General features: G+C 41.1%; 2 protein-coding genes across 2 annotated transcripts in view; both read right to left on the bottom strand.

Annotated features, from left to right (window-relative positions):
* Window positions 1–1,984: 1,984 nt before the first annotated feature.
* Window positions 1,985–7,390, bottom strand: ndufs5 (NADH:ubiquinone oxidoreductase subunit S5). The gene is made up of 3 exons (XM_082520388.1): window positions 7,280–7,390; window positions 5,544–5,763; window positions 1,985–2,193 (listed from the first exon to the last, which is right to left on the bottom strand). Exons 2-3 carry the CDS (start codon window positions 5,757–5,759, stop codon window positions 2,089–2,091), a joined length of 321 nt encoding a protein of 106 aa, XP_082376514.1. The 5' UTR covers window positions 5,760–5,763; window positions 7,280–7,390; the 3' UTR covers window positions 1,985–2,088.
* Window positions 7,391–8,890: 1,500 nt separating this feature from the next.
* The window catches only part of rnf19b (ring finger protein 19B), a 42,373-nt gene continuing 38,434 nt past the window's right edge, over window positions 8,891–12,829 (bottom strand). The window contains exons 9-10 of the mRNA XM_082521109.1: window positions 12,593–12,727; window positions 8,891–11,736 (exon numbers count right to left, since the gene is read on the bottom strand). Of these exons, the coding sequence (XP_082377235.1) occupies window positions 11,289–11,736; window positions 12,593–12,727 (583 nt within the window). The 3' untranslated portion in view covers window positions 8,891–11,288. The remainder of the gene's footprint in view (window positions 11,737–12,592; window positions 12,728–12,829) is intronic.

The raw sequence follows: 12,829 nt of genomic DNA, 5'->3' as shown, positions 1-12,829 counted from the left end.
TTATCTGCACTGCTGCCAGTTTCACCAAACAGCGCATGAACCACCAGCTACACAAAGTGTAAAGTTCACTGATCTCAAGATTCTTTCACTTGCAGTTAATTATTGACCAATGCTGAACTGATCATCGTTACATTGTGTAAAACGTTGTTCACAGCTGGAATGTTGTGATAATGGGAAGCATAAATCATTTCTGGAAATCTTTTGCAGCGCAGGCGGGATTATCTTTAATTTCCAGTTTAATAAAGCCAATCTGGATTTGAACTGGAAAACAGTGGGACCAGCTGCTTTCAGAGTGTGTGACTCAGTCCTCATGGAAAAACATTCACCCACACGTGAGGACAAACAGTCAAAACCTCAGAGGAGGTTGGTGAGACTTTAACACTCTGGGGACTTAGCTGAAACAAAAAGATAGAGGGATACAGAAGGTATCAAGCAATCATTGTGACGAGTCACATTTCTTTCTGTTGCAAAAAAAAAATCTACCATGTTTGACCTTCAAATGACCTTAAAAACAAGACCTGATGTCAGGAATATAGGCAGATCACTGGTAAACTAAACTCACTCAGCTTTGGTATACAAATCTGAGAATCAGTGTGTGAAAAAACATACAAATATAGGATAAACTCATCTCCATGTCATGAACCATGAACCCCCCACCATTAATTTTGCAGAGGATCTGACCTCTGTGTCCTCACTGGTGGCTACAGGGATGCATATAATTAAATCTCACGGTGGAGTCTGCATGTATAAAAGAACCAGAGGACGAATAAACAAAGAATTACCATAAATGCAGCCATGAAACTCGAGTGGGTTGAAGAAGAAGTGCCTGGGTGTAAAATCTGAGGAACCTGAGTGTTTTATCTGTGCTCCTGCTCCATCTTGTGGTGGCTCATGAAGCCTCCTAACCCCATCAGCCTGATTTAAAGGCTGCTTATTGACTCAAGGATGTCAGGGAGCATCCATTCAGATCTATCTCTCATCAGGGTGGTTGAGCTGTCCCTCGGGAGCACTCACTCACTGATCCACAGTACACTTTACTAAAATTAGGTCAGTGGGTTAAGAAAATAGACTTCACTTTAACTTGCACTTATATTAAGACACCGCAGAGCAGACTGCTGACTACAACAACTGGAAGGGCAGTAAATCATTTCATAGAAGTCAATAAAGCAGCTGTGGTGAGGATATTAAATTCAACAACTGTTGGTTTACTCACTGCATCACTCACAGGCCTGACTTTTAATGCAAACATTAAATTCTGATTTAACCAATATTCAGCTCAACATTAGGGTTTAAGGGCTAAACACACAGAGCACTTTGGAAAATTACAATAACAAAAGATGAAGGGTAGACCAGCTGTTATACGTGCACATTTCAAACCATTAAGTCTGACAGCTTCCTGGAGGTTTTTGAGGAAGCTCAACTGGGAGCAGACCCAGAAGTCATTGAAGAGATCATATACCTCCTCTACGTAGCCAAACCGCAAACACAGAACTGCATGTGCTATGTAACTTTTACAATAATAAAAACTGTGCTGCATTCAAATGTTTTAGGAGCATTTAGTGTTGTTTCATTAATCTTAACCAGCTCGCAATGTGTTTTTAATAGACACTTTGCTTGTGTGAGTTTTGCAAAGGAGATATTCCATATAGTAATAATAGATGCTCTGTCTATTAGTGTAAAATAGAAATACTTAGTACCTCAAATTCTAGTCTTTTTTGTTTGCTGTTGTTTTGTTTGTATTTGAATATCTTGCTAAAATCAAGAAAATGCACAACAATGTCAGTTTACTGGACTGTTTTTTTCTTATTACAAAGTACTGAGTTTGTACATTTTTTGTGAGCCTGTAAATAGAACCAATAAATTTAAAACTGCAAATGAATTAAGATGAGAAATAAGATGAATCCATCTCCTCAAACACCCTTATATATAGTGTAAATTTCAGAATACTATAAGGAAGATAACAGGAAATGAGAAGGTGACGACAGTGGGTGATAACATTTATTTGCAAACTTGTACAGGTGAACAGGAAATAAGAGATATCTGATTGGCTATACACAAGAACAGAACTGCGGACAGCTGGATGTTCCTTCATGGAGTCTGTTCAGCCTTGCCTGTGTGGTGGCTCGGCGGCGTGTATTTCCCCTCCTTAATCAGCTTGTCGCGCTGCTGACGGATGGCATACAGCCTTTCGTGCTGCAGGGAAGATGGGGAGAAGAGAGAGATATATAACAGGAATTCAAAATAAAGGGTGTTCTGCATCACCTTTCAGTTCAAAGTAAAAAAAATTTGTTCTTCTGCCACCATCTTTTACTCCTTGCAACATGCGTCACTGTTAAACACCACAAGCTTTAGCTCCATTGGCTCTACAGTCCCAACCACGGTTCTGTAAAAGCAGCATCTTCCTGTCCACATGCACTCAGCAGAGATGCAGGGATTCCTCTGAGTGATGTTCTAACATCTCAAACGGCCTGTTTTAATGAATGCTGATGTTAAAATTTGGCATGAAGATGCCGCACAGTTAATCTTTAAAACATGTCCTCAGTGGAAGCAAATCTGACGTGAAACCTTGAGGCCGAAGCGGACATGCATCTTGAATCAGCACTTCATCCCGCTCCATCGTGTTTTCAAATGATGACATACGGCTAACAAGCAAAGAGCGAGAGTCTGAACTTTGTGCTGCTGCTGCACTTCCACCCAGAGCTGTCAGTCTGTCCTCTGCTGACTCCTCCACTCTGTCAGATAGGCTGACTTCAGTTCAACTACATTACTTTGCAGATTTGAAATGGACGCTAGTTTTTCTTTCACTTTTTAAATAGTTTTCTTATTATTCAAACTCTGCATGACAATCAAGTCATTTAATGCCACAAAGGTTAACAGAGATGCCAACATGTCAAATACTCAGGCAAAATAGGCTGGTTTGTTGAATTAAGTAAGTAAGTAGAACTTTATTTACATAGCACCTTTCTAGATAAAAGATCACAAAGTGCTTCACACAAGGATAACAAAGTATAAAACAAAACAGACAACAGTTAACAAAATGCAATTCTAAAAAGATGTGTTTTTAGTTGTTTTTTTGAAAGAAGCTACTGAGTCCACAGATCTTATGCTCAGTGGGAGAGAGCTCCACAGCCTGGGAGCCACAGTGGCAAAAGCTCTGTCTCCCTTCACTCTCCACTTTGTATGGTGAATGATAAGTAGACCCTGGTCACATGACCTAAGAGACCTGCTAGGAACATAAGTCTGTAGAAGTTCAATGATGTAGGAAGGTGCTTGACCATGAAGAGCTCTATAAGTCAGTACCAGAATCTTGAAGTGGACCCTGAATTCGATGGGGAGCCAATGCAGCTGTATTAAAAACGGTGTCACATGTGAGTACTTCGATGTTTCGGTCAGAAGTCTTGCTGAAGCATTTTGAACAATCTGCAGACGCTGCAGGGAGTTTTTATTTAAACATGTAAACAGTGAATTACAGCAGTCCAGTCTTGATGAAATGAAAGCATGAATGACAATCTCCTGTCTTTGCTCCTACGCAGAGATTTATATTAATATTCCAAAAGGAGTCAAAATGAGGACAAATAATGAGAAAGCAGATGGCCACGTCACTGCAAGCATAATTGACTAACAGCACATTGATTTTCCCCCCCCCAATATAAAGATACAGTGGGGCAAAAAAGTATTTAGTCAGCCACCGATTGTGCAAGTTCCCCCACTTAAAATGATGACAGAGGTCAGTAATTTGCACCAGAGGTACACTTCAACTGTGAGAGACAGAATGTGAAAAAAAAATCCATGAATTCACATGGTAGGATTTGTAAAGAATTTATTCGTAAATCAGGGTGGAAAATAAGTATTTGGTCACCTCAAACAAGGAAAATCTCTGGCTCTCACAGACCTGTAACGTCTTCTGTAAGAAGCTTTTCTGTCCCCCACTCGTTACCTGTATGAATGGCACCTGTTTGAACTCATCATCTGTATAAAAGACACCTGTCCACAGCCTCAAACAGTCAGACTCCAAACTCCGCCATGGCCAAGACCAAAGAGCTTTCGAAGGACACCAGGAAAAGTATTGTAGACCTGCACCAGACTGGGAAGAGTGAATCTACAATAGGCAAGCAGCTTGGTGTGAAAAAAATCAACTGTGGGAGCAATCATCAGAAAATGGAAGACATACAAGACCACTGATAATCTCCCTCGATCTGGGGCTCCACGCAAGATCTCATCCCGTGGGGTCAAAATGATCATGAGAACGGTGAGCAAAGATCCCAGAACCACACGGGGGGACCTGGTGAATGACCTGCAGAGAGCTGGGACCAAAGTAACAAAGGTCACCATCAGTAACACACTACAACGGCAGGGAATCAAATCCCGCAGTGCCAGACGTGTTCCGCTGCTGAAGCCAGTGCATGTCCAGGCCCGTCTGAAGTTTGTCAGAGAGCACATGGATGATACAGCAGAGGATTGGGAGAATGTCATGTGGTCAGATGAAACCAAAGTAGAACTTTTTGGTATAAACTCAACTCGTCGTGTTTGGAGGAAGAAGAATACTGAGTTGCATCCCAAGAACACCATACCTACTGTGAAGCATGGGGGTGGAAACATCATGCTATGGGGCTGTTTTTCTGCCAAGGGGACAGGACGACTGATCCGTGTTAAGGACAGAATGAATGGGGCCATGTATCGTGAGATTTTGAGCCAAAACCTCCTTCCATCAGTGAGAACTTTGAAGATGAAACGAGGCTGGCTCTTCCAACATGACAATGATCCAAAACACACCGCCCGGGCAACAAAGGAGTGGCTCCGTAAGAAGCATTTGAAAGTCCTGGAGTGGCCTAGCCAGTCTCCAGACCTCAACCCCATAGAAAATCTGTGGCGGGAGTTGAAAGTCCGTGTTGCTCGGCGACAGCCCCAAAACATCACTGCTCTCGAGAAGATCTGCATGGAGGAATGGGCCAAAATACCAGCTACTGTGTGTGCAAACCTGGTAAAGACCTATAGTAAACGTTTGACCTCTGTTATTGCCAACAAAGGTTATGTTACAAAGTATTGAGTTGTATTTTTGTTATTGACCAAATACTTATTTTCCACCCTGATTTACGAATAAATTCTTTACAAATCCTACCATGTGGATTCATGGATTTTTTTTCCACATTCTGTCTCTCACAGTTGAAGTGTACCTCTGGTGCAAATTACTGACCTCTGTCATCATTTTAAGTGGGGGAACTTGCACAATCGGTGGCTGACTAAATACTTTTTTGCCCCACTGTAAACTGTAGTGAAAGTGCTCTGTCCAACAACACATGGGCTGTCATGCCAAGTGTGGTGTGGAGGAGGTGAGATTCGGGTGATGTGTTAATTTTTAACAGTTTGAGAGAAGATTCATCCTCTTAATGGAACTAGATATAACTTACGGTTCTAGCTTATTACAACTATCCTCTATAATTAGATTACTTTAGTATCTAATCGTTATTTCTGATAATGCAGCAGCCGTTAATTAAACCAGTGCAATTTGCACAGAAGCAGTCGAGTATGAGGAGTCAGATTACCGTCTTCTGCCTGTGCATGCACTCATAGAAGTCCTCAAACTCCAGCTGGCACTCCTTCTTGGCACGGGTCTGCCCGATGCCATGAGAACATTCGATCCACTCCTTCTCGAAGGCGTGGCAGCGTGCCGCCCGCTTGTTGGGCTGCTCTCCGCTCTGCAGCAGCAGCCAGCGGTCCAAGTTGATACCGAGCCGCGACTGCAGATCCACGAACGGCATGATGCTGAACGAGGAGAGGCACAGGACCGAGAGAGATTAAAGTGAGGCAGGACAGGGCAAATTTTATGCTTTTAATTTAAAATGAAACTTAACAAATTAAAACTGGAATTTGTAAGCTGGTCTAACTGAACTCTAGACATATCAGTAACTGTAATCACTGAATAACTTATATCAGTATAAGTATACAGGTATTTGGATCTACGGTATTTTATATCTATAAAGGCAGAAGTAGGGATTTTAATAAAAACTAAGCACTCATGAGTTTTTAAATATAGCAAGCAAAAAAAAGCAAAAACTCAAAGTGATACAATAAAAAACGAGTTCAACTAAATCAACCTAAATTCTGCCCAAATCAGGGGGTTGTGATTTAGTGGTATTAGTGATGAAACTTACAATTACATTTCAAATGTAAGAATAAACTATAGTAAATAACAAGCTCCTGTAAAGTCTTTTTTATATACTTTTGGACATCATCCCCCTTCTCTTCAACTTCTCTCAGCCAAACTATTAAAAAAATATATATATACAGAAAAATGAATAAATTAAAGGAGAAATTAAAAAACAAAAAATTTAAATCCCAAAATTTTGTATGTTTGATTCTTTTGGCCACAGTTATCTTTAAAAATCTGCTACTATGACAGCACTACCCAGTTTAAAGGAGGACAGTAATTTAAGTATTTTATTTCTATATCAACAACAAAATAAAAAGCTGGCTATTTAACTTTTAGTGTTTCATTATCTTTCAGCTGTTGGATCATCTGTCTCTCTCTCATACAAGCCCTCTACATGTCCTCCTTTTACTACATTCGAGCTCCGTCTTCAGACAGCATATCCCCTCTCTCTTCTCTGCACATGCCCAAACCATCTCAGCCTTGCTTCTCTAACTTTGTCTCCAAACTGCTCGAACTGATCTGTCCCTCTGATATACTCATTTCTAATCTTCAACTCGACCACCTGTCTTTTTGATTAACCAACCATCGTCCAGTCACAGCAGGTCTCACTACATCTTGCAAACTTTCCTCTTCACTCTTTCTATCACAAATCAACCCCCGACACTCGTCTTCACCCACTCCACCCTGCCCACCTTAAAAATATAAATGCTCAGACTCACTGCCTACACTACAAGCAGACTAATCATCCTCACATCTCCACAGAGCCATGGAAAAAATCTGGACTCTTAGTAAACGCCAAACTGTCTGCTAACAGCTAACCGTAGACAGCCCGTCGTAAACATTACAGGAAAAACACATAAAGACGAAAATATTCGTATCTGTAAGTAAAGTTAACAAATGTATGAAGTAGTTATGGCTGTTGAAATGAATCCGTTACATTACGATAATATAACCCGCTGCTGAAATCACCCTTCAATGACAGCCACCCATGCTAATCACGGACCGCATTTATTTCACAGTATTTGCTCACTGACGCAATTTTCAAACTTCATTTAAAACCTGCGGTGTAGCAAACACGTCCACAGCCTGTTTACGTGTCGCTATTTCCCGTTAAATGTTTGTATTTACCGTGTTTTCTTCAAGGCGTTTTAACCTTCCTCCGATTCTGCACGCCCCGCTTTACGGCTGCTGAACAAAAACACTGCCGTAAAGTGACCGACTGGGGTGGAAACACATCTGCCCTTCTTTTGCACCACCGCCATCTGCTGGTGTGGCCTCAAAAGTACAGTTACATTTTATTTAGCAATTTAACAAAGCTGTGTTGAAGCAGCACCAAAGTTTAGCGATTTTCAGAAAAAATTCGATGATTTTGATAATGTGTAATATTAAAGTATAATAAGATATAATAATCCTAATGCAATGTTGCTTTTAAGAGAACTATAGAGAAGATTATGAGGAGTTGCACTGTTTTTCTGTGGCTGTAGATAAAGCATATGATAGGGTTACAAGAGAGAATGAAGCTGCATGAGGAAGTAAGGAGTGGCAGAGAAGTATGCGAGGCTGGTGCAGGATGTGAATGAGGACAGTGAGACAGTGGTCAGATAAGCGGTAAGAGTAACAGATGAGTTCAAGGTGGGGGTGAGATTTTGGTTTGCAGTGGTGAGGGACAGGCTGACAGATGAGATCAGGCAGGAGGCTCCGTGGACTGAGAGTAGGGAGCAGGTAGAAGAAAGCCTGGAGAGGTGGAGGCATGCTCTGGAGAGAAGAAGAAGAGTGAAAGCCATTAGAAGCAAGACAGCATACGTGTCTGTGAATGAGAGGAAGACAGATATAACAGGAGATGCAGGGAGAATGAGTAGATGCTGGATAACAGTATTTTTTAGTTTTTCTACATAATAAAGAAATGTGGTAAATGAAAGAAATGTGTCAGCACAGCTCTTAAGGCTTAAATTGTAAGAAATAAATGCATAAAATGACAGAAATAGTTATGGGGGCTCATTGCCCAGATTGCACTTTAATTATAATTATAGTTTCTGGTAATTCACAGAAGATTTCCTTGTTTTTGAAACTTTGGACTCATTGTGGAAAAACAGAACTTTTTATAGCCGATAATGATCTGTTACTTAATTACTTTAGTGTAGTAGGAATGGCCGTGGGTTACGTCTCCTTATAAACAGGAAAAGCTGTAAAACTTCAAATAAAGGCTGAAATCTATGCCCTCCTTTACATTTTTCAAAGCCGTCCAGTGGATCAGATTGGAGTCTTTGCCGGGCCGAGTCTGGCCCCCGGGCCTTATATTTGACATCCTCGATGTACGATTTGGACAATATAAAGGCAGGATGGGGAGCTCGAGCCAGAGCTGAAGATGGTGAAATTATAGTTGGCTTGATCAGAATGGACAGGATTAGATACAAGTATATCAGAGACAAAATTAGAGAGTCAAGTGCATTTGAATAGCAGCACCTGGGTGCTTATCTTAGTCCCATGGTAGTAGCAAACATGAGCTTATTAATGTATAAAGTAAATAATGACAGGGTATATTATGTCATGTGGTGCTTGTTTGAAGTTGTATTTATTGATTTTAAGACCTGCTGAGGATCAGATTATATTTTACTATGTCTGATATGTAAATCTTGCCACAAAACGTCTTTAGTGATTTCACGTCTGACACATTTTTAAAATAAGTTAATTTGCTCTAATTGATTCTAATTCATAACAGATCAACAACAAGTCGCTGCATTGGTGCAACATCAGTTTGTGTTTATTTATTTTGTCCCCAAAGGTCCACAAGTTGTCTTTCACAGTCCTGCGTGTCGATCCCCACACAATTTCGGGGCTTTTAACAGTGACAGGAAATACACAAACAGTATAATAACACTTAAATATTGCTATCTATAAATGCTAACCTTTTCAAATAAGATCAGGACCACCTATATCCATCCTTTAACACTCATTCAGACTCTTTCAGGAAGTTGGGGTTTCCATCCGTGGTACATTCATGTGGTTTCTTACAGGCAGGCAGGCAGAAACTAGTGATAAGTGTAGACCAAACAAAGCACTGCCAAATCACATAAGCAGCTAAATCCATAAAGCTACTCTGAGATGAAAAGGCTCCCGGGTTGATTCCTCACAGGTTCAAGGAAAAACCTGGTGGGGAAACCTTTTTTTTTTCTTTTTTTTCTTTTTTAAGAAAACAGAAGCACAGAGGTGATACAAAGCTAAGAAACAAGTCAAGCTATGATTAAGAAAAGCTTATCGGCATCAGTATTTAAAGTGTTTGGCTCCAAAAGTCACAATGACTTGTATGAATGATTAGAACAACATAAATTACAGAATATTAAAAAAAAGAAACTAAAAAACTACAGTATTTTCATCACAAAATTGATTAAAAACACCTTAAATGTCATTGAAGTTAAAAATACTGAATGACAAATAAGACAATGAATAGATTTTTTTATGTTTTGGAGCCAAACTCTTCTTTAGTTACATCCAACATAAAAGGCCCTCTGGTAGGTGATTTATTTTGGTTGTACCACAGACTGAAGTAAACTCACTTTATCGCAACAGATCATGAATAGCAAAAAAGAAGATAAATACAATAATTCAGATAAAGTGCACAAGTGCTCGTTCAAAGAAATAAAATAAAATAAAAGTGGGACACACATATACATTCATCGGGAGTTCATTCACACAGACGCACAACACACAACGTTCAAGTGGGCCAGACAGCCAGTTAACACGTCAGAAACCAAAACCTCCCAAACGGGTGTGGGCTGTTGTGTTGGTCAGCGAGTGTCGATAAGGCAGGCAGACAGCCAATTGTAAAACACTAACTTGGTCATGTGACATACCTCAGACCCGACAGAGTTCTGACAACGACAGGAGAACGCCTTTTCAAGTGTCTGAAGTGAAGGTGAAGTCTTACCGATTAATAAAGTTATTTAATCATTTTTAGGTAAAAAAAAGTTCATATTATTTTGTGCTAGCTTTGACACTGTAGCGTTCTGCTGTTAGCTAGCTGCTAGCAGACTGTTAGCTGGATTTGCGTCACTGCATTAGCATGTGTAACCTTAGAGACAACTTATCTTTGAATAGGCAGCCTGGAGGCAACTGTATCGCTTTCTGCATTAATGTAGCTTATAAATAAATGTAACTGAAAAAAAAATGAAACCAGCAGGACTTTTTGGTTTTTCCATTTTTCCGATACATTCCTGCCTATAAAAAAAAAAAAGCTTCACAGAGCTTTATTCATGAAATGCTCAATGCTTTAGTGCTGATGTGTGGAAAGCAGACAAACCTTCACTCTGGGTTGTCTTTTTTTCTGCCCGTGCTTTTCACAGTCCTTCCAGGATCTGTCATGTCATTGTCAGAACTCTGTCGTTTACTTCTGTAACAGTGACCCTTTTTTAAAAATCTCTTATGTCCATTCCCCTCCTCCTCCTCCTCTGTGCAGTGAAAGCGAGATTCAAGTGCAGCTTCATCCTCCAAAGTAAACTTTAACTTTCACAAGTGTTACAGAAACTTGCTGCCCTTTTACGACCGTCCACACAAGGAATGGCTCATGCAGACTCATGCACACTGCAAATAATACAATTTCAAGGTCGTCCGAATATAAATAGAGGAAAAATGTCAAAATAAAGCCACAATAACTGAGTACAAAGTCCACATTCATTCACACGTTTTTAAAAACACCCTCCTCATCCTCGGCAAGCATCCTCGGCAAGCGTCCTCTGCTTTCCCAGCAATCACCATCTCTCTGCTGTGCTTGGTGACGTTTCACCGTATTTCATAATTTCAGTTCTCGTGGAAAATTTGTACCTCTTGTGTTTTTTTTTCTTGCTCTCTCTCTTTTCTTTTTTTTGCTTAAGTAGCCAAGGCATTTTGCACCAAGGAGTAAACATAAATCATCATCTTATAAATCTCAGAGGTAGAACCCTGACAATTTGCTCAGAGAGTAGATTGGCAGGTAGAAAGAGAAGACAGACCAACGTAAACAGATGCTGTCTGTGTTTAAGACGGTGTCTGTGAGTCGCAAAAGCAGCAAACGAGAGATGACACGAGGAAAAAAAAAGCTGTTACAAGTTTAAATGTAAATGTTCGGGGTTGTTTCTGTGCAATCCTGAGAGCTGCTTTTCTCTCAGACGTAGAGGATGACGTTGCTGTCTGCAGGACAGTGAAGGCCTTCGGCGGAGGGGTTCACAGCTCGGCACGAGGGGGGCTGGGGCTGCTGGCCGGCCGCCGGGTGACAGCTTTTCGGGTGAGGAGAGTCACAGTCGTCCGACGTCAGCTCTGCGATGTCGTCTGACTGAGTGTCTGACATCTCCAGGTCGCTGCGGATGCTCTCCGGCTGAGCCAGGGTGACGTCTCTGAGCCCCTCCCTGATTGACGTTCCCGGTGACAGCCCCAGTGCCGAGCCAGACAACGCCCCGCCCCTTCTGGAGCTGCAGTCCTGAGGCTCCTCCCCTCCTGAGGCGGTCGCCATGGCAGCACAGCCCGGATGCGGGGTTAAGTCCTCTTCGCTGGTCAGGCAGAGATGGCTGGGTTTGGTCTCAATGTCCACCTGGATCTCCAGGTTGGTGCACTCCCTGCAGAGTCACATGATTTAAAACACGTCAGTTGGTGTGAAAGAAGAAATATCAGATAAGACAACATCTACTGCACAGATTCAGCTCAAATAGGAAGCTAGTGGTAGGGTTCACCTGTAGATTGTAAATAAGATGGAAGTAGCCTCTGAAAAATGAAGCCCCTTTATGGATGTATGGTGAACCTGAAGTTCTTTAAACAGCCAGCAGGGGGCATCTAATCAGTTTCTTAAAAATGTGAGAAATTAGCTGCGCCTATCAGTTGATTTATGAGCTTGGTAAAAAAAAATTTATGAATACATCTCACCTGGTAAATTAAATCAAAATATGATTGAAACAGATGATAAAGTAGGGTATGCACTAGGAAAGAAAAGTGTTGCTCAATAACAATGAGGTTAAAAAAAGTTTTATTCTTTTCTGCCTTAAGATGAAAGACAATTTTGCAAATAACTTGCTGTAATTTTCCATGTTTTAGAGGCAAAATCCATCAGGTTACATCACCAGCTACACAAAAACGCCCGCACATAAATGCAAAGCTCAATTTCACAGAACCTGCATGCATGGGTTGTTAAAGAGAAAGATTAGAAACAAAAGGAACACCGTTGACTCTCTTTAAGAGCAGCTGCAGACCTTTCTGAAGCGATAAGATGTCATGATTCATTTCATGTTAGTGCCTGTTAAAGTAAAGCTCTATATAATCTAGAGAAAGATCGACACAGCTTTAGAAGACGGCAGCATGATATCATGGTGTAAAACTGCCAAGTCCACAGATTAGTTTTAATGCTGTTATCTCAACCACATCAAATCCCACATCTGCTGGAGCAGCAGAAGGAGAGAGAAGAGAAGTTTCCTCTCCTACCTGTCAGGTAGAGTGTAGGAGGAGATGATGGATCCGGCCATTCCTCGGGTGCTGGCACAGTCGCTCCCGGCTCCCAGGCTGCCCGTCTCTCTCTGGGCTGATTCTTTGGCAAGTTCCCCTGCTTGAACCTCCAGCCTGAAGCATTAAAATGCCCACATTAGCATTAAACATCAACCAGCATTTGCACAGCATAAATATAAAAAATTACATCCATTGGTACCAAAACAAGCCTTGTAC

This window comes from Aulonocara stuartgranti (genome assembly GCF_965226115.1).
Source record: "Aulonocara stuartgranti genome assembly, chromosome: 22".
Taxonomy (NCBI): domain Eukaryota; kingdom Metazoa; phylum Chordata; class Actinopteri; order Cichliformes; family Cichlidae; genus Aulonocara; species Aulonocara stuartgranti.
Note: the sequence above shows the minus strand (reverse complement) of the source record. Positions and strands in the feature narration are given on the sequence as shown.

Coding starts and splice junctions, on each gene's coding strand:
- ndufs5 (XM_082520388.1), bottom strand. CDS start 5,759: ATGCCGTTCGTGGATCTGCAGTCGCGGCTCGGTATCAACTTGGACCGC. Junction 2,194..5,543: donor GCATGCACAGGCAGAAGACG/GTAATCTGACTC, acceptor TCTTCCCTGCAG/CACGAAAGGCTGTATGCCAT.